The following is a 23,190-nucleotide window of genomic DNA, read 5'->3' on the forward strand; positions in this document are numbered from 1 at the left end:
GGCCTGGCAATCACACCCAGTGTCACCATTTCAGCAAGGAGTTGCTGAATGCCCCAGTGACTAGACCACAAAGGCATTCACAGATAATTTCAACGTTGAATACAAGTGAAGAAATCACATAGACACTGCACTGCTGCCCTCACACAGAAACATAAATACCCTATCCAACCAACACTACAGAACACATGTACACAGGAAAGAGTCTCTCTGTTGAAAAGCTACTCCAGAAAATTAGAAGAGACTCTTTCACCATATGTGCACACAAGAATGTAAGGATACAAGAAAAATGAAAAAACAAGGAAATATGACATGCCAAAAGGAATACAATGATGCTCCAGTATAAGACCTCAAAGAAAAGGAAACTGACAAAATACCTAAATAGAAATTCAATACACTAATCTTAAGAAACTTTATGAGATGCAAGAGAATACAAATAGACAATTCAGAGAAATCAGAAAAGCTATTAATGAGCGGAATAGATAATGAAGAAAGAGAAAATGGTTATAAAAAAAGAACCAAGCAAAGATCTTGACACACAAGAATTCATTAAATTAAATAACAAATATAATTGAGAACTAAGGCAACAGGCTAGATCACACAGAAGAAAGAACCTGAAGACAAGTCTTTTGAAATAACCCAGTCAGACAAAAGAGAAAAGAAAAAAACAATAAGAAAGAATGAAGACATCCTACAAGATTTATGAGATAACATTAAGCATACAAACATTCACATCATGGGTGTTCCAGAAAGGGAAGAGCAAGGAAAAGGCATAAATACCTATTTAACAAAATAATAACTATAAACTTCCTGAGACTGGGGAAAGATATGGGCTTACAGATCCAAGAGGCTCAAAGATCCCCAAACAGATTTAACCCAAAAAGGTCCTCTTTGAGGCACATTGTAGTAAAACTGTCAAAAGTCAAAGACAAAGAAAGAATTCTAAAAACAGCAAGAGAAAAGCATCAAACTACATACAAGGGAATCACTATCAGCCTAATAGCAGATTTTTTAGCAGAAACTTCCCAACCAGGAGATAGTGGGACCATATATACAAAGTGCTTCAAGAAAAAAACTGCCAGCCAAAAATACTGTACCCACCAAAGCCATCCTTTGGAAATGAAGGAGAAATCATGTCTTTCCTAGAAAAAAAAAAGTGAGGGAGTTCATCACCACTAGACTAGCCCTACAAGAAGTCCTTAAGGGAGTCCTACAATTGGAATCAAAGGGATGATAATTACCATCATACAAACACACAAAACAATAAAACTCACTGGTAGAGCAGATACACAAATGACAAAGAGAAAGAAATTACATCTTACAACATCAAAAAACTACCAAACAGCAAAGGCAAACAATAAGAGGAAGAAACAACACACAATACAACAATAACTAACAAACTGTCAGGAGTAAGGCAACACTTTTCAATAATAACCTTAAACGTAAATAAATTAAATTCCCCATTAAAAAGATATAGACTGGCTGAATGAATTAACAAAAAGGACCCAACTTTATGCTGCTTTCAAGAAACTCACTCCACCTGTAAGTACATACATAGACTAAAAGCTACGGGATTGAAAAAAATATTCCATGCAAATAGAAAGCATAAATGAGCAGGAGTAGCTATACATATATCAGATCAAATAGACTTTAAATCAAAAACTACAGAAATACACAAAGAAGGGCATTTCATAGTGATAAAGGAATCAATTCAATAAGAGGATATAACAGTCATAAATAAATATGTATATACACACACATACAGCCAATATTGAAGCAACCAGATATATAAGTGATAGAGTTTGGATGTATTGTCTCCATCAAAATTCATGTGGAAATCTGATCACCAATGTGGCAGTGTTGGAAACTGATTGATTCATGGGGGCGGATCCCTCACGAATAGATTAATGCTCTCCCTAGTTGGGGGGATTAATGAGTGAGTTCTCACTCAATTAGTTCCCACAAGAGCAGGTTGTTTAAAAGAGCGTGGCACCTCCTCTCTCTCTCTTGCTTGCTTCTTCTCACCATGTGATCTGAAGGTACCCACTGGCTGCCTGCCGCTTTCTGCCATGAGTAAAAGCAGCCTGAAGCCTATGCCAGATGCAGCTGTCCCTGAATTGTAAGCCAAATAAACCTCTCTTCTTTATAAATTAGCCAGTCTCGGGTATTTCTGTTACAGCAACACAAACGGACTAATACAGAAGATTGGTACCAGGAGTAGTGTGTTGCTATACAGATACCTGAAAATGTGGATGTAGTTTTGGAACTAGGCTTTAGGCAAAGGTTGGGGGAGTTTGGAGGACTTAGAAGAAGACAAAAAGATGAGAGAATGTTTGGAACATTTTAGAGATTGGTTAAATGGTTGTGACCAGAATGCTGATAGAAATGTGGACAGTAAAGACCATGCAGATGATGAGGTCTGGATAGATATGTGGAACTTATTGGGAATTAGACAAAAGATAACCCTTGCTACACCACAGCAAGGAATTTGGCTGCATTCTGTCCACACCTTTGGACTTTGTGGAAGGTGGGACTTAAAGAGTTGTGAATCAGAATGTATGGCAGAAGAAATTTCTAAGCAGCAAAGCACTAAGGAAGCTGCATGGTTACTTTTAACAACCTACTCTGAGTTACGGCAGCAAAGGCATTATGTAAAGCTAGAATTTAAAAGGGAAGCAAAGCATAAAGATTTGAAAAATTTACAGCCTGGCCACGTGGTAGATCAGAGTGCAAGAGAAAAATGCAAGGATGAAGCTGAAAAACTGGTTACTAAAGACATTAGCTTGGCAGTAAGGCAGCCAGATACTAATAGCCAGGACAATGGGAAAAAAGCCCTAAAGGAATTTCAGAAGTCTGGAATGGTGCCCCACCCATCACAGACCCTGAGGCCTAGAAGGACTGAGTTGTCCTGGAGGATAGACCTGTGGCGCAGCTGGCCTCGGGAACCTGCTCCCTGCATCCCAGCTGCTCTGGCTGGAGCAGCCCTGCCTCAAGCAGCCCCAAGTGTAGTTCATGCAGCAGCTCTGGAGAGTAGAAGCCTGAAACCTTGGTGGCATCCATGTTTTGTTAAGTCTGCAGGCTGGCAAGACTTGAGAGCAGTGGAAGCATGGCAGCCTTCACCCAGATTCCAGAGGATGTATGGAAAAGCCTGGGGGCCCAGGCATAGACCTGCTGCAGGGTCAGAGCCACCACAGAGGTCATCTACTAGAGCAATGCAGAGCAGAAAAGTGGGGTTGGAGCCCCTAAAGAGAGACCACACCAGGGAAATGTCTAGCATAGCCAATGCAACAGGGCTGCCACCAGGATCCCAGATCTGTAAGGCCACTGGCAACATGCAACACTGGCCTGGAAAAGCCACAGGCACCAGTACAGCACAATGGGCTGCACCTGGCAGAGCTGTGGGAGTGAGGCTGCCTGATGCTTTGAGGGCCCAGATGCCCACTGTGCACAGGATGCAGGACTTGGAGTCAAAGAAGATTAGTTCGGAGCTTTAAGACTTAATATCTGCCCTGCTGGATTTTGGGCTTGTTTAGGGCCTGTTTATCCTTTCTTCTGGCCTATTCCTCCCTTTTGGAATGGGAATGTGTACCCATGTCTGTTCCACCATTGTATCTTGGCAGTAGATAAATTTGTTTTTGATTTTTACAGGTTCACAGCTGGAAGGACTTTTACTTTTGATCTCAGATGAGACTTTGGACTTTTAAATTGGTGCTGGAACAAGCTAAGACTTTTGGGATGGTATGATTGTATTTTGTATGGGAGAGTGAAATTAGTTTTGGGGGGCCAGGTACAGAATGATAGAGTTTGGATGTGTTGTCCCCTCCAAAACTCATGTAAAAATCTTAACTCCAATGTGGCAGTGTTGGAAACCTATTGAGTCATGGGGGCAGATCACTCATGAATCGTTTAATGCTCTCCCTAGGTGGGGAAATTAATTAGTGAGTTCACACTGTTAGTTCCCAGAAGAGCAGGTTGTTTAGAAGACCCTGAAACCTCTTCTCTCTCTCTTGCTTCCATTTGCCATGTGATCTGCTTGTACCCGCTGGCTGCCTGTCACTTTCTGCCATGAGTAGAAGCAGCCTGAGGCCCATGCCAGATGCAGCTGTCCCAGAACCATAAGCCAAATAAGCCTCTGTTCTTTATAAATTACAGAGTCTCAGGTACTTTTGTTATAGCAAGACAAGGCAAATATTCATGGATCTAAAGGGAAAGACAGACAACACTACCATAATAGTTGGGCAGTTCAACACCCCTCTGTCAACATGGGACCAATCATCTAGACAGAAAATCAACAAGGAAACACTGGATTTAAATTGTACTATACTATAGACCAAATGGACCTGACAGACATTTACTGAACATTTCATCCAAGAACTCAAGAATACATATTATTCTCATCAGCACATGAAACATTCTCTAGGATATAACACACGTTAGGCCACAAATCAAGTCTCAACAAATCCAAATAAGTGGAAATCATAACAAATATCATTTCAGACACAATGGTATAAAATCAATAATAACAGCAACCTTAGAAACTATATGAATACATTGAAACTAAACAATATGGTCATGAATGACCAATGGATCAAACAGGAAATTAAGAGAATCAAAAAATTTCTTAAAATAAATGAAAAAAGAAACACAATGCATTGGATTGAGAGTTCTCCCCAAATATGACCCCACTGTGACAGTATAAAGAGTGGAAATCCTATTATGGTAATTGAAAGGTGGGGGCCTTGAAAAAGTGATTAGATTGTAGGACCATGCCATACTGAAGGGATTAAAAATGGTGGACATGGGCATGGTTTGGAGGGCTTTAAAAGGAGAGGGATTGAGGTTAGTCTCTCTCTCTGATCCACCATTTCTGCAATGTGATACTCTGCTGTTGCTGTCACCACTACCAAGGCTCTCACTAGATGTGTTCCATGAATTTGTACTTCCCAGTCTCAGAAAATGTAAGCAATAAATTTCATTTTTTTTATAAATACCCAGTTCTGTGTATTTTATTGTAAGCAACAGATACGAACTAATATACACACACACCAAAACATATGGGATAATGCAAAAGCAGTATCAGGAGAGAATTTTATAGCAATAAGTACTTACATCAAAAGAGTAGAAAGATTTTAAATAAACAGCCTAATGCTGTACCTCAAGGAATGAGAAAAATAAGAGCAATATAATGCCAAAACTAATTGATGGAAAGAAATAATAAAGATTAGGTCAGAACTAAATGGAGCACAGATCAAAAAACCAAAAAAAAAAAAAAAAAAAAAAAGATACAAAAGATCAATGAAATGAAAAGTTCTTTTCTTGAAAAGATAAACAAAATTGACAAATCATTAACTAGACTAAGAGAAGAAGAGTAAAGACCAAAATAAATAAAATCAGAAATGAATAAAAAGATATTGCAACTGATACCGCAGAGATACAAAGAATCATAGGGAGTATTATGAACAACTATACACCAACAAATTGAAAAACCTAGAGGAAATGGATACATTTCTGGACACACATAACCTACTAAGACAGAATCAAGACAAAATAGAAACCATGAACAAACCGACAACAAGTAATAAGACTGAATCAGTAATCAGCAGTCTCCCAACAAAGAAAAGCCCAGGACCAGGTGGCTTCATTGCCAAATTCTATCAAACTTTTAAGAAAGAATTAATACAAATTCTTCGCTAACTATTCCAAAAAAATCAAAGAGGGAATTCTCCCAATCTCATTTTATGAGGCCAGAATCATCCAGATACCAAAATCGGACAAGGACAGAACAAAAAAAGAAAACTACAGGCCAATATCCCTAATGAACATACAAGCAAAAATTCTCAATGAAATACTAAACAAACAGAATTCAACAGCACATCAAAAAGATTACACACCATGATCAAACGGTATTTATCCCAGGGATGCAAGGATGGTTCAATGTACGCATATCAATAAATGTGATATATCACATTAACAGAATGAAGGACAAAAACCACATGATCATCTCAACAGATTCGTAAAAAGTATTTGATAAAATTCAACATCCCTTCATGATAGAAACTCTCAAGAAATTAGTTATAGACGTATCTCAACACAGTAAAAGCCATATATGACAAATCCACAGCTAACATCTTACTGAATGAGAAAAAGTTGAAAACTTTTACTCTAAGATCAAGAATGAGACAAGGATGCCCACATTCACCACTCTTATTCAACACAGTACTGGGAGTAATAGCCAGAGCAACTAGGTTAGAGAAATAAAGAGCATCCTGATTGGAAAAGAGGAAGTCAAACCATCCCTGTTTGTAGATGACATGATCCTACACATAGAAAAACCTAAAGACCACCAAAAACTGTAGAACCATAAACGAATTAAAGTTACAGCAAACAAAATCAACATAGAAAAATCAGTAGCATTTCTATACACCAACAAAAAACTACCTGAAAAATAAATCAAGAAAGCAATCCCATTTACAATAACTGCCAAAAAAATTAAATACCTAGGAATAAATTTATCCAAAGAGGTGAAAGACTTCTACAATTAAAACTACAAAACACCGATGAAAGAAATTAAAGAAGACACACACAAAAAATGGAACAACATCTACATTAATGGATTAGAAAAATTAATATTGTCAAAGTGACCATACTACCTAAAGTGATCTATAAATTTTATGCAATCCTTATCAAAATATCAGACATTCTTCAGAAAAATAAAAATTAAAAAATTCTAAAATTCTTATGGAACCACATAAGACCCAATAGCCAAAGCAATCTTGACCAAAAAGAACAAAACTGGAGGCATCATATTACCTGAATTAAAAATATACTACAAAGCTATAGTCATCAAAACTGCGTGGTACTAGCTTAAAAACAGACACATGGATCAATGGAACAGAATAGAGAACCCAGATATAAATCCACATATCTACAGACAACTGAATTTTGACAAAGGTGCCAAGCATACACATGAGAGAAAGGATAGCCTCTTCAGTAAACTGGATATCCATATGCAGAAGAAATAAACTAGATGCCCATGTCTTCCCATATAACAAAATGAACTCAAAATGGATTAAAAAGTTAAATTAAAAACCTGAAACTTTAAAATTACTAGAAGAAAACATAGGGAAAACACTCCAAGACATGAATTGGTCTGGGCAAAATTTTATGTAGAAAACTTCTAAAGCACAGGAAACAAAAGCAAAAATGTATAAATTGGATTACATCAAACTAAAAGCTTCTGGCACAGCAAAGGAAACAATCAACAAAGTGAAGAAGCAACTGGCAGAATAGGCAAAAATATCTGCAAACTGTTAATCCAACAAGGGATTAATATCCAGAATATAAAACTCAATGACAAAAAAATAAAAAATAGCTAATAATGCACTTTAAAAAATAGGCAAATGACCAGAACAGACATTTCTTAAAAGAAGACATACAAATGGCCAGCAGGAATATGAAAAATGCTGAACATCACTAATTATCAGGGAAATGCAAATCAAAACCACAATGAGGTATCATCTCACTCTAGTAAGAATGGCTATTATCAAAAAGACAAAAAGTAATTCTGTTAAGGATGCAGAGAAAAGGGAACTCTTATACACTGTTGCTAGGAATGTTAACTAGTACAACTGTTGTAGAAAACAATATGGAGATTCCTCAGAAAACTAAAAGTAGAGCTACCATATGATCCAGCAATCTCACTGCTGGGTATTTTTCCAAAGGAAAAAAAAATTTTAAATTAGCATACTAAAGATATATCAGCATCCCCCATGTTTATTGCAACACTATTCACAATAGCCAAGATATGGAATCAACCTAGGTGTCCACTGACAGATAAATGGATAAAGAAAATATGCTACATATACACAATGGAATACTACTCAGTAATAAAAAAGAATAAAATCCTATCATTTGCAGCAACCTGATGAGCCTACAAAACATTACATTAAGTGAAATAAGTTAGGCACAGAAACAAATACCACACATTCTCACTCACATGCAGGAGCTAAAGAAAAATGTTGAAATTATAGAAGTGGAGGATAGATTTGTGGTTACTAGAGGCTGAGAAGGGGAGGGTGGGGGGATAGGGAAAGGTTGGATAATTAACACAAAATCACAGCAAGATAGGAAAAATAAGTTCTAGTGATCTATGGTAGTCTTAGGCATCTACAACTAACAATTTATTGTATGTGTTCAATTGGCTAGAAGAGAAGAACTCAAATACTCTCATCACAAAGAAACGATAAATTTTTGTGATTATAAATATGCTAATTACTCTGTGATCATAATACAAAGTACTGAAATATAACTCTGTATCCTACGAATACGTACAATGTCGATTAAAAAATAAACTTTAAAATAATAAACCAAAAATTCTACTTTATCACTATTTGCATTGAAACAATCAAGTTAACTATAGAATTAATATGTTTTTAAACCTATACTCTTCCAAACAAAGCTAGTCCTTTCACTGTCATTTAAGTATATTCCTATCTCCTTACTGCTATTTAGCCTATTGTCTCAATTTTGAATCCTTTACCTAGACCCTCACTATCCCTACTCAAATCCCATTCCTCACTCTTATCCTCTTCAAGTATGGAGAAGAAGCAGGCAAATTTTTTTAAAAGCCTTGTCAGTTGGGGATGTTGTGGAGCACCGGTGTATCTAAATATCATAGAAACATTAATATAAGCAATCAAAAGATGTATGCTTTTAAAAATTCCAGAATTTTACTTAGTATTTGTATTAACCATAATATTCCAGATTTACTATCTGGTAGCCTAAATCTTCAGGTAAGTTTTAAGTGTAGTAAAACTTGGTTAGATCATATATTTTAGAAAACTAACCCAATATCAAATTAAAAAAATTAAACATGCTTGATCAAGTAATTCTATTTACTGTTCTAACCAGCTTACAAAGAAATATAGTGGAAAGGATCCTATGGATTAATACCTACTTACCCTTTGTCAGAAATAACCAAATGAAAAAAGAAATTAGGACTAACCTTTTACCTTTCTTACAAAATGAAAAATGCAGGTTGTTGACTCTAAAATATCAGGTTTTGGATATAAATATACTTTTAGCATGAGGATATTATGTGGATCACTAGGTTTGGAATACATATCACTAAATTGAGAGTCAAAGTCAACAAAAATGAAATCAAAATCCAAACTTGTATTTCAAAAGCACTTATTGAAAAAGAAAACATAAAAGGATTTTTAAATGTTTAAAATGATGAATACAAAAATGCCTTGGCTGCAAGAGAGGATTTTCCACTATAGGATTGGGAAGTCATACAGAAAATTACTAGTGATGGGTGTTAAACTATTGATATTTATAGGTAATGTACATGAGCACAAACAGCTCAAATAATTTGCCACTAAAAACATACAGTAGAAATACATCTGATAATTCTGTTTGTTTTAAAACTTGACAATCATCTTAATAATTTACATTTTAATATAAGAACTTTAAATGTAAAAAACAAAAGAAACAACAAAAATGGCTACTTAGGGCTGGCCTGTGGCTCACTCGGGAGAGTGAGGTGCTGATAACACCAAGGCCCCGGGTTCGGATCCCATACAGGGATGGCCGGTTCGCTCACTGGCTGAGCGTGGTGCTGACAATACCAAGTCAAGGGTTAAGATCCCCTTACTGGTCATCTTAAAAAAAAAAAAAAATGGCTACTTACACTATAATAAGATAAAGAAATTAAATTATCTTCCCTCCCAAATCTTTTAATCAAGAACAGTTCCTGTTTTGGTTTTCATGACATTGAATTTTTTAGAGTCCAAGCTGTTATCATACAGAATATCACACATTCTAGATTGGTCTGATTATCAATGTTAAACATTTTCTTTCTGTGTCTGGCTTATTTCACTTAATATAATTTTCTCTAAGTTCACCCATGTTGCTGCAAATGGTAGCATTTCATTCTTTTTTACAGCAGAGTAGTACTCCATTGTGTAGATATACCACATTTTCCTTATCCACTCATCTGATGATGGACATTTAGGCTGGTCCCAACTCTTAGGCTATTGTAAATAGAGCTGCAATAAACATGGGAGTACAGGTATGCATGTTCTCACTTATATGTGGAAGCTAATAGAAATAAATAAAGAAATAAATAGGGGAGAAAAAAGACACAACAATCACAATAATTCCTCGAACTTGTTAAGAGAACAGATATATTGATGGGGGTAGGAAAGGGGGGGGAGGGAGGAATTGGTAAAAGGGCCACAGACATCAACTACATTGCGTAATGATAAATTTTAAAAAATTTACTTGAAAAAATTATTTTATCATTTTTCCCCTTTTTAAATTTATTTCTTAATATAAATGTATTCATTATACATATTTATGAGGTACAGTGTTATATTCCAATACATATATACAATGTGTAGTGATCAAATCAGGGTAGTTAAGCAAATTCTTCATCACAAAAATTTATCATTTCTTTGTGATGAGAGCATATGAGCTCCTCTCTTCTAACCATTTGAGAATATACAATAAATTATTTTTTTTAAAAAAACAATTTTGGCAAGAGTACTACATTGGTAGTGCAATATATCTCTTACTGAATCACATCAGGATTCACATCATGTAAGCTCCTCCCACTACTGGTGATTCTGCTGGATGGGTTGGTTAAGGGAGCAAATGCCAGATCTGTCCATTGTAAAGGTATATTTTTTCCCCCATTTGTAATCAGAAGTAATTTATGAAGTGAAACTTTCGTATCGTGTAAATAAAATGGTTTCTTTTAAAATGTATTTATTTCATTAGTCTCTTAAATGTTCATCATTACTATTTTCATTTGCAGTTTTATACTAGATTTCAAACAATGCTACAATAAACATCCTTGTACATATAACTGTGTGTGTTTTACGTGAATACATTTGGAAGAAAAATTGCTAGAAACATAAATGCTAGGTTCAAATGTATAAGCAATTTTTTTTCTTTTGATAGATATTGCCAAATTTTTAAAAATTGCATCAATTTCTGCTGCCATCCACAGCAATGCTGTTTCCTCACCCCTTCTTCCTCATCAACACTGGACATCAGCAAAGTTTTTAATCTTTGCCAATCTGGAAGGTGAAAGAAAAATAGCAGCTCTCTAGTGTTTTAATTTTTATTTGTGTAAATAAAACGGTCAAGCATCTTTCCATGAATTTATTGAATATCTGAAATCTTTTCTCCATGAATTACTTCTTTATAGTCTCCATTCTTCTAGGAGGTATTTCTAAGAACAATATTTTAATACTGTAAGCAATGTACTTAGAGAAATGTATAACAAGATTCATTATAATATTCATAACATATTATTTTAATTGGTAATCTGCACCTAAAACCTCCCCCCCCCCCAAAAAAGCTATAGTTCTGGCAGTATATATTTAACTTCACTATTTTTAATAGACCTTTATCTGATTGACCTTTGGATTAAGAATACTTTAATAAATGTGCCAGAGAATTTCACATATTAAAATCTCTGGAATTCTTTTTTTCTTAAAAATCAAATTTCTATAGGCAAGTAGTAGAAAGCAATTGAAAATTAAGAAATGAGCATATTGCTCTTTAACTAACATTTTAGAATGATTAATCTCACCTACGGTTTCTCATTTAGTACTAAACCAAGAAGACATTTCCAAGAACAGGGAAGCCAAAAATCTAAGTTAAATCTGTCTAGAGAGAGCATAGTACACTTCTTTCTACTTTAAAAATCAATTTCGTATAGACCTGCAGTAAACAGTCACGGGCTATAGTGAGATAAAAACTTGCCTGATCAATGTAAAAAGCCGTGCCTGCACGGATCTCTCGTCGCTGTTTGAGATCAGTTTCAGTAGTGTCCCTGGACAGGGCAATGTATTCAACCTCTCGTCTGGTCAGCTCCTGTAGAGCAGAGAGTGAAATCATTCCAAAAATAAACCAAATTCCCAGCATATGATTTGGAACAAGTTATCTGACAGTGCCTCCACCCTAGAGAAGAGCATTTTAAATCTGATTCAGTATTAAAACTTTGAGTCTCAGCTTTGAGAAAAATGCAATAAATTAAACACTAATCGAAATATGTATGTATCCTCAGAGCTCTACTTCTACTGCAGTCAACCCCATTATGTAAGTAATAATAACCAAAATTAGATCTTAACAAACAATTTCTCTTATAAAATTCTCTTCAAATATCATGAGTAATAACTTGGCAGTATTACTACTTGGTTTTCTAAAAAACGATAGCCATTTCTGTAAGTAATGTTCATCTTTCTTAAAAGGGGTGATTTAAATTAATTTATTCCATTGACCAGTGTTTACCAATAGTACACAATATGTTAGGTACTTTACCAGGTTTGAAAATAAGGTAAATACCAATGGTCAGGTGAACAGGAGAGAGGCAGACATGCATATCTGAATAAAGAGAAGGAAAAGGAAAAGAAAGAGATGGACAAGAAGAAGAAAAAGCGGAAGGAAGAGAAGAAAAGGGGGGAAAGGAGGAGAAGGAGGAGGAGGAGCAAGGAAGAGGAGGATGAAGGAGGGGAAGAGGAGAAGTGGAAGGAGAAAAAATTTATTTTTGAAAAAACATACGATTTGAAGGTGAAACCATGCAAAATCCACTGTTTTCATAATAATTTGTCCATCCTTAAAGTCAATTTGCTGTACATGTAACAGTTATGCACAAAAAGTTTTTAACATTATCCTTGTTTTTACAATGTTGAATTAAAAACAATGACATTCTCCAATCAAATAAGGCACACAATAAGTTTTTACCAAACAGGAAGAACAGATTAATTTACTGCAGTGTAAAGAAAAAAGTTGAATGAGTATGCCATTAATAGCGAAAGGGGATATTTCCACACAACAGGATTGTTTTTCTCTACACTATCTCCATTTGACATTGATAAAAATATATTATTGTTGTCATTTAGTTTTTTAAAAATGTGCTTGTTCCCATGTTGCCCTAACTCTAAGTATGTATGGAAAAGAAGCATAATTTTTCAATAGAGAAAATACACAGTATAGTGGTGAAGATGTGTTGATGCCAAAGTTTTCTTACGTTCAAATAAATTGTCTGTGAGAACACAATTTTGGAATAAAGTAGCAGTTTCTCTTTTTAGCATATACTTCCTTCTCGCTTCTGGAATACATCACTAGTACCTCCATCTCTGCTACAGTGTTTGGCTGAATATGATTTCCCTCACTGTAACACCCTGTCATTCATAATACACTTCCATTGGTTGACAAGCTATGTACACCTCTTATTGTTAAACTGTACCACAGTTACACCCTGAACCACCACTCTGAGGATAATTTCCTTGGACTCCTCAACAGCCATGACAAGCACTAAAGTCTCCCCAGGCTCTGCACACAAAAGAGGTGTGAGCAAGCTCACAAGCAGCACAAGAAGCAGCATATGGAGGCAGTCTATTGAGTTTTTAAAGCAATCTACAAAACTCCTTTGAGTTATATATAAAATAAATACAATTATCAAATTATTTCTATTTAATTTCTCATTAGGTCAGCAGGGTTGCCCCCAAATTTCTGCCCTTAAAAACCTCACGTATTTTGGCTATGACTAAACATAGGCTCTTATACCTAGAAGCAATAGGTACTTACTGCAGAGTTCACAAAGCAGCTTAGGCTAGTATTGAGTTTTCTTGAGCCTATAGCTGCCTCAGCTTTATTTCACAATTTAAAGTTTGTTGTTGGTTTTTTTTTAAGATACAGGCTTCACACTTATAGAACTGTGTTGCATTTTTGAACCAACATGCTTCCTATAATCTCCTAGCCCCTTTCATTCTACATTCCCAAGAAGCTTAAAAGCCTTGCCAGAAACAAAATCTCAGTGAGATATTATGGTCTTCAAAACAAGCAAGGTAGGGAGTGAACATCTTAAAATTAAAGAGGTTCTAGACCTAGAATTCTCAGTAGCTGACCTAGCATCCTTAGACAAGACACTTCTGCCTTACATATGAATAAAGTAGGGATAATACTACAAAGGCAGTTTTGTCTCACAAATTGGTCCTAGGGATGAATAAAAGAGATGAAAGGTATGGGCTGGTGGGAGTGTGGTTCTGATTTGTCCATTATATTTTTATTATTCGTGCCCCACATAATTTTTGAAGTAAATTTATGACTGAAATAAAAAGTACACAGAGTATATTTTAATAGCATAGAAATCAATCTTTTAATACCAAATAACACAAGAAAGCTTTAAACAAGATATTTTTCCTCATCCTAAAAAGTATCTTCAGAACACAACTTCATCTGATGGTGTTCTTCCTTAAATCATTAGAGCAATGCCTACTAATACTGACAAGATAGTAGAAACATCATGCAAATTTTCTTATTTGGGTTGAGATTTGAACAATTCACTTAACAAGAGTCATCAAAAAACTGCAAACATTTAAGAGACTAACGCATCAGAAAGGGGAAACAATATGGTATTTGGGGTCCAGCTCCATCATTTACTGGGTGCATAAAACTGAAGTAACTTACTTAACCTCTGTGAACTTGTTTTCTCATCTATTTAAAGAAAAAGCTTTAAAAAAAAAAAAGAGCACATAACACATAAGAGATGCTCTACAAAACTTAGGCTCTGTTTAAAGACTGAATAACTTCATAAACTCAAGAGAATTTTCTGGCTTTTAAAAATGTAAACCTGAGATAAGTGAATGTTCACTGAGTAGTACAAAACTAAGTTCTGTTTTGTGATTTTTGAGTTGCTGATTCTATCTGCTACTCATTGCCTGAATCTGCATTTCTTTTCTACTGGAAATGGGGGACATGCAAGTTATAGTAAAATTTTGCTAAACTTATGAAATGCAAATGTACAATTGCTTCCCAAATAATTTATGCCAAACCTTCTGTAAACAAACTACCCCTTGGTATTAGCATTAATTTCAAATAATGACTAATTCTGATATTTTGTTAAATTCTTGATCTTATTTTATCACATAGCTTATCAAGGTTAAGACCCTTAGGAATTAACGAGAATTAATTGCTCACCAAGTATTGCATAGCAACAGAGCGCCGAAGAGGCCCAGGAGGTCCTATTAGAAAGACATCTTGCCCCAAAAGATCCTTCTGCATTATCCATCTTAGATGCTGGACTACAGATTGAGCCAGAGAGTCTGAAACTTTCAGGGGGGGAAAAAAAAAAGAAAATGAAATGCATATTTGACAATAACTTATAATACAAATTTCCAAATACAGAAGATATATTTAAATATATATATTATTATGTTTATATATATAAACTGAAAATATATTTAAATATATATATGTATGTGTGTGTAGAGAGAGAGAGAGAGAGAGAGAGAGACCTGGTGATGAACCTTCATAATGTCTTATAATAAAACCATTAACATCAATGCTAAAACAGCACAAAGTTTATGGAATCACAAAGAGTTACATAAAGGTTACATATCCCACACTTGAAAGCTTATAAGAATATTTGAACAATCACCTAAATGGAATGAAAGTGATTTTCAAGAATGATTTGACAAACTTGTATCATTACTTTACCACAATTTTATAGCCCAACCTTTTTGTTCCGAAAGGGAGATATAATCAAATCATTCCAGAAATAATGATTACCATAGTCTTAAAAATTTGAGAAAAGTATGACTTAAGTTAAAAATGGGTTATAAGATCTCACAAACTTCACAGTTAGAAAATATGACATAGACTTAAACTCTACACCAACTCTCGGGAATGAAAGACTACTCCATACAAAGCCCTCCCAAGTGTACTGTTAAATCACCCATCAGTGTGCTCATCTTCTATCCAAGCATTTTCTAAAATGTTTAAATTAATATAATTAATTTGTATTTGCTCATATGTAAATCACTCAATGACCCAGAGTCCATTCCTAGATAAACAAGAAAAAACTCTTCTCCTTGTACACCTGAAGTCATGTAGAATACTCAGAGCAGAATTGTTCAAAATAAAACTGGAGACAGAAGAATGGATAAAATGTACACAATGGAATATTACATAGCAACAAAAACAGAACAAACGAGTACTACTTCCAACAATAGGATTAACTCTTAAAGGTATAATATTGAGTGGAAAGATTAAGTCAGAATAAGTCACATATGACACTATTTTGATAAAACTCAATAAACTAGCAAATGAATTCTTTAGAAACATAACATATGATAAAAGAGTGAGTGAAAAAAGCAAAATAGCAAGGAAATGATAAATTCAGGATAATTGGATACTTGGGGTTGGGGGTGGACATGGAATCAGAGAGATTCTCATGAATAGCTTCAATGGTACTGGTAATATTTTAATTCTTAAATTGGGTGTGGGTTACAGTGTCTATTATGTTGCATTTTATGACACACAAGAAAGCTTGCCTAGAACTAAAGCTGTGCTTATTTTCCTTTATACACACACACACACACACACACACACACACACACACACACACACACACACACACACTGGAAGCATTACATTTTTTAAAATTAATTAATTAATTATTTATTATTTTTATTATTATTATCAATATACAATGAATGTGGTAGTTTCCCCGCCACCCTCCTAAAAAGCTAACATCATTGGAAAAGGTAATTTTCTGATTTTCATTATCCTGGTGGGAAGATCAAGGACAAGATTTGGGGCAGTCTGGTTGGTTTATCATGTCGCTGCAGTCACACTAAAACAGCTTATAATTTCCTCAGATCAAATGGCTCTATGTCTGAAATTCAAGAGACTCATTACCCATGTGGAGGTGCTTGGCTTCTCTCCTGTTTTTTTTCTATTATTATTGTTAGCATATTCATTATTACAAATCATGATTTCTCTTTATGCCCATTACCTGACCTATCCCTCCCCAAACCCCCTCCCTATCCCCCCCCCCAATCTCTGATAACCTTAGGTTTGTTCTCTCCTGAAAGATCAAATTGTTGTGGTCCTTTTTTTGTTGTTTCTCTCTCTCTCTCTCTCTCTCTCTCTCTCTCTCTCTCTCTCTCTTTGTGCCCAGTTATGAGAACATGCGGTATTTCTCTTTCCTTGTCTGGCTTATTTCACTTCACATAATTTTCTCCAGACTCATCCATGCTGCTGCAAATGGCAGGATTTCATTCTTTTTTTATGGCTCAGTAGTATTCCACTGTGTATATATTATGAGTCCTCTAAGACATGCATGGGGGCATATCGCCCCCAGAAAAGCAAATATTGGTTTGAGGGGGTGGGGAGGCTGCTGTCTAAAATTTCTTAGATATTACAATAGTGTGTGATCCTCTAAAAGGCCAGAGTACCTAAACAGGTATACAAAACAATAGGTATTAAAATTTCATGGGGTTGGGGAGGAATAATTAGGAGGAAAATGTCCTTAGGAGAGCAATAATGAAAAATAAATTGAAAAACTGTGCTCTAAGACCTACACTTTTAAGATATCTATCAAGTAGTTCCATGATGCTAGGATGTAGTTGACCTGGTCCTGGAAAATTTAACCTCATTTGCAATTATCAGATGTCCTTTTAACTATTTTCTTTCCTACTTCAAGCTTAAAAATTCATCTTTATGATATACAGTCTAGTCTACTCTTTCTTATTTCAAGAAAAGTGAGTCTCCTTTCTGTTTAAGGATGAAACAAAATAAAAGTTAAGAAGACCTAACTTCTTTATCAATAAAATTACAGTGTTCCCTGTGCTGCAGATCTACCACCTCTTCTGATATCAAATATAATTTAAAACATAAACACTTTGGGGTTTTTTCCATTACATTTTCACGAATCTCAGCTAATTTGGCCACAGCCCTTCCCTACACTGCTCCCACAGTTTTGCGTCATTTCTTTGTATTCAACTTTGGTAACGTGCCTGACCTTCCATTACCTGGTCTTGACTATTTAAAATCTAAAATTTATAAAGTTTTAGAAGCCAAGTTGGTCTCTTCAGCTTCCTCCTACCTTTTATTATTTATAAATCCTGGTAACTATTCATAATTATGGAGTCCCAATTTAGTTCTATACAGTTCCAGTCCATTTTAAATGTATTGACCTTGGAAACATATTCATTTTCAAGATTTTAAAAAAATCTAAGGTAGCAGTTCTAATGAGATGCAAGGTCTGCCCCTCACCTCCCCAAGCTGTCAGTTTAATAAAGTGCTAAAGTTTAGGAATAATTTATCTTTTTTGAGGGGGTGGTAAACTTGAGCAGAACCAAAGTTACACTAAGATTAAAAAAACAGAGCCCCTTGTACACCAGTATACACTCTTAAGTAGGAGAGAAATGTAGTTATTTCAAGCTAGAGCCCTGGGAATTGTGTATAATCCTGTGTATGCTCATGGGAGCATCTTCTGCTTCAGCATGATGCTCATGTGTGTTGAAAACCATTGGCTTAAGGTACATCTGACAAATCTCAGCAATCCCTTTTTTTATTCTTACCACTCAACAATAGTTCTCAGTAGCAGTACTGCTACCACCCTATGCCTGCCAGAAGGCATCTGGAAATGTCTGAGGATACTTTTAGTTGTTGAAAAGTTTTGGGAAAGGAGGGATAATTTGGTATACTACTGATATTTAGTGATGCTAAATGCAATGTCCAAGACAGTCCCATCCTACCCAGTATGTCAGTGGCATCTGAGGTGAGAAGCACTGTGGAGACATTTTTTTTCTCAAGGCCTCTGTTGCTTACAGACCACTAATGAGTTATTTCTAATTAGTCACAGTTAAACTCTGAGAAAGAGTTCCTCTCCATTTCCCCTACTTTCTGAAGCATGAAATTGTTAGGGAGGCAATTAGCAGCAAATAGTTTTACCTTTTGATTGAGCCTCTAGGGTATGTCAGGATATCTAAGGCTGTCATCACCACTACATTTCAATTCTAAATTCTGTGGCTGGCCTTGCAGTCTATGGTACACATTCACAAAGACCACATCTTTTCTCTGCTTTTACCTCCCCCCAATAATAGTATTAATAATAGCCATAATTTAATGCATTCCTATCATGTACCAGGTAAAAATACAAATGTTTTTTCATACATTATCTCATTTAGACCACCAACCCTAGGAAGCAGCAGATTATAGCATGTAAGGACACAGATTTGAGCCAGACTGAGTTCAAATACCAACTCTGCTATTTATTAGCTGTGTAAACTTAATCAAGTTATTTAAACTCTCTGTGCTCAGTTTCCATATATGTATAATAGATATAATAATGGTACTTAATTACACAGTTGTTGTGAGGATTAAATTAAACACTTAGAACAATATGCCATAAGAGTAAGTCCTATATGTTTGTTAAATACTTGTTACTCTCATTTTCACAGTAAGAAAATCAAAGCTGGAAATGTAGTATTATTTGTCCACAATTGTTAAGTCCATAAACCAAGATTTAGACCTAAGTTGTTTGAGTACAAAGCTTGCATTCCAGCCATTATGTCCTCCAAAAGCTTTTTAACAGGCACTTACCTTCGGGTACAAGACTTTCCCTACAAGTGTGGACCCCAGAGGGCTACATCAAATTTAGTAGACTTGCTGCTCAGGTCATTAGTTCTATTTTGCTTGATTTGGGTGATATCAATGATATGTTTTTCTCCTTTTATTACAATTTCAAATTCATTGTTACACACATTACGTTATCAGAGGACTTCACTTCTCAAAAACAATCCTCCATTCATTATTCATGCTTTAGTGTAGTATATTTCGTCAAAACAAAAGCACCTTCAGGTTTAATTTGTCATAAAACTGCACTAAACTTCTGAAAGAAAGCATTATATTGTGCTATGTGATGTCTGCAGTGTATTTTACATTAGTGCTTGAAACTCGCTGTATTTTTAGCATGGCCTCAAGAAAACATGAGTCATACTTAAAACATGCCAGAAATAGAAACAAGATTTAAGACTATACATTACGAACATCTGCAAAACAAACTGCCAAACTGCCATGCATAACCTAATATAAACATGGCCTAGTGTACAAGAGAAACCCCCAACTTCAATGTTTCCAGGCACAAGATGCTACTTTCAGGAGTCCACATAATAATTAACTGATGTCAAAATATTACCAAAGAACTTAATCCTGTATTCTATAATTTCCTTTTCTATGTAAAAATAAAACATCTGGTTTATGTTGGGCTAAATTCCTGATTCAACTCCTAGCCAATATTTGTTTCCAAAAAAATGTATAATTTTTGCCCAGCCATGTTCAAGGGCTTTAAAATAATTTTATTAGAGCAACCCACATTTTAATTTTCTCCTTTCACAGACTCAAATTTGTCATATATATGTAAAAACTAAAATTAAAATTTCAGAAAATTAAGAATAGTTCTAATTCTTTTACAATAAATCCTTCAAAACTAGTCACTTTTTTTAGTATCCCAAGAGGCAACATAATATAATGGAAAGAAAAAGTCTTTGAAGCCAGACAGACCTATTTGTGATTTTTCATCTTGTCCTTTATTAGTGTCCTTGAACAAACATTTTGACTCTTCTGGGCCTAAGTTGCCTTATTTTCGAAAGAGAGGTAGTAATACTTATTGAATATGGTTATTGTGAGGATTATAGGTAGAAGAACCTGTCCAATTCTTCAGCCAATGAGAATCAGGTATGGAAAGAAATTAAAGCCACATCCTCATTTGCAAATCCTCTCTGCACCCTGGACAACAGGCTATAGTGTGGACTTGGTGGATATGAATGGGCTGCTGAGTTTACACTCAAATTACCTGCTGGGCCTAGAGCCCACATTCCCTCATTGCTACAGCTGACAAGGCATTCCATCCCCCAAGAACCAGAGCCTCCTCTAACTGATGTAGCTGTGCTTTCTGGGGCCAAGCTGACACAGCATCTTGCATGCCAAGCAATCACAGCCTTCGTGGGATAAGCTGCACCACCCCACCCCCCAGGCCAAACAGCCATAGGGCCCTGCCTCCTCAGAAGTGGACTTGAAAACCAGAGTCCTGCTGCAAAGTCTTCTCCTATGAAATCTGCTCTGTAAAGTTTGGAAGAGGTGACTGCTTGACTAGGTGTGCCAAAATCAAAACAGGGACACACACGCATACATACACACCCATACACATGAAAAAGCAAGAAAACATGACACCACCAAAGGAAAACAATAATTCTCTAGTAACTGACCAAAGAAATGGATATTTACAAATTGTCTGGAAAGGAACTAAAAATAATGATTTTAAGGAAATTTAGTAAGATACAAGAGAATACAAATAGGCAATTCAATAAAATCAAGAAAACAATATAAGACATAAATGAGAAATTAAAGAGATAGATAAAAATGAACCAAACAGAAATCTTGGAGCTAAAGAATTCAATCAATGAAATAAAAGTATAAGAGAGAACTTCAACAGCAGACTAGATCAAGCAGGAAAAAAAAAAATCTCTGAACCTCAAGATAGGTCTTTTTAAACTATCTAGTGGGAGGGGAAAAAAAATAATAAAAAAGAGTGAAGTCAGCCTAAAAGACTTATGGGACACCATTACATGAACAAACACTTGCATTATGGGAGTTTTAGGAGGAGAAGAGACAAAGATAAGGACAGAGAGCTTATTTAATAAAATAATTGCTGAAAATTTCCTAAGTGTTGGAAGACATATGGATATCTAGATCCATGAAGCTCAAGGATCCCCAAACAGATTCGACCTAAAGAGGTCCTCTCCAAGGAACATTTTAATAAAACTGTCAAAAGTTAAAGACAAAGAGAGAATTTTTAAAGCAGCAAGAGAAAAGCATCAAATCACATAAAAGGGAATCCCTATTCGACTATCAACAGATTTCTAAGAAGAAACCTTGCAGGCCAGGAGAGGATGGAATGATTTATTCAAAGTGCTGAAAGGAAATATCTGCCAACCAAGAATACTAGACCCAGCAAAGCTGTCCTTCAGGAATAACAAAGAAATAAAGCCTTTCCCAGAAAAGCAAAAACTGATGGAATTCATCACTACTAGATTTGCCTTACAAGAAATGCTTACAAGAATTCTACAAGTGGAAACAAAAGGACAATAATTACTATCAAGAATATGTATGGAAGTATAAAATTTATTGCCAGAGGTAAATACACAGCCAAATCCAGAATACTCCAATGCTGTAATGGCAATGTGTAAATCATACATATCTTTAGTATAAAGGTTAAAAGTCAAAATGATCAAAAATAACTAAATTTACAATAAGTTGTGAAAGAATAAACAATATGAAAAGATGTAAATTGTGATGTCAGAAACAAATTGGGGGGGAGAGTAAATGTCTAGGGTTTTTGCATGTGACAGAAGATATGTTATCAGCTTAAAAGAGTTGGTTATAACTATAAGATGTTTTACATAAGCCTCATGGTAACCACAAAACAAAAAGCTACAGTAGATATACAAATGATAAGAGAAAGGAATCAAAGCTTAGCACTACAGAAAAGTGTTGCAATACCAGAATATCTGAGACTGCGTAATTTATACAGAAAAGAAAAAATTTATTGCTTACGGTTTCTGAGGCTGGGAAGTCCAAAGTCCAGGGAACACATTTGGTGAGAACCTTGGTGGTGATGACAGTGATGGCAGGGTATCATATTGTGAAATGGCAGAGCAGAGAGAGCAGAGGGAAAGCTACACAGACTCTCCTCTTCTTTTAAAGCCCGGAGGACCATGCCCCTGACCACCATTTTTAATCCATTTGCTATGGCATGGTCCTACAATCTAATCACCTCTTCAAGGCTCCACCTTTCAATTACCATAATAGGATTTCCCATCCTCTTAATAGTCACAGTGGGGGCTAAGTTTCTAATACGTAAAACTTGGGGGACACAATTCAAGGTTCAATGAGTTTTGAGAGGAAAAATTCAATCCACTATGAGTATGGAATCACAAATGAAAATAACAAGAGAGAAAGAAAGGAACAAAGGATCTGCAAAACAAGTAGAAAACAAATAGCACAGTGGCAGTAGTAAATCCTTACCTATGAATAATAACCTGGAATGTAAATGAATTGAATTATCTAATCAAAAGACAGAGAGTGGCTGAATGAATAAATAAAAAACATCCAACATACGCTGCCTAAAAGAGATACACTTTAGCTTTAAGGATACACACAGACTCAAAGTAAAGAGATGGAAGAAGATATTTCACACAAATGATAACTGAAATAAAGCAGAGGTGACTATACTTGCATATGATAAACTGTCATAAGAGACAAAGAAGGTCTTCATATAATGAAAAATTGGTCAATTCAAGAGGACACAACAATTGTAAATATATATGC

The 23,190-nt window shown here is 35.4% G+C and overlaps 1 protein-coding gene across 6 annotated transcripts in view; it reads right to left on the minus strand.

Moving 5' to 3' along the window:
* VWA8 (von Willebrand factor A domain containing 8) overlaps positions 1-23,190 on the minus strand; it is a 427,373-nt gene that overhangs the window by 358,045 nt on the left and 46,138 nt on the right. For all 6 annotated transcript variants that reach the window (XR_010024043.1, XM_063102173.1, XM_063102175.1 and 3 more), the window contains exons 3-4: positions 14,992-15,122; positions 11,773-11,883 (exon numbers count right to left, since the gene is read on the minus strand). Coding sequence is in view for 5 of the 6 variants with exons in the window: in XM_063102173.1 (XP_062958243.1) it covers positions 11,773-11,883; positions 14,992-15,122 (242 nt within the window). In the remaining variant the exon portion in view is untranslated. The remainder of the gene's footprint in view (positions 1-11,772; positions 11,884-14,991; positions 15,123-23,190) is intronic.

This window comes from Cynocephalus volans, chromosome 7 (genome assembly GCF_027409185.1).
Source record: "Cynocephalus volans isolate mCynVol1 chromosome 7, mCynVol1.pri, whole genome shotgun sequence".
NCBI classification, from domain to species: domain Eukaryota; kingdom Metazoa; phylum Chordata; class Mammalia; order Dermoptera; family Cynocephalidae; genus Cynocephalus; species Cynocephalus volans.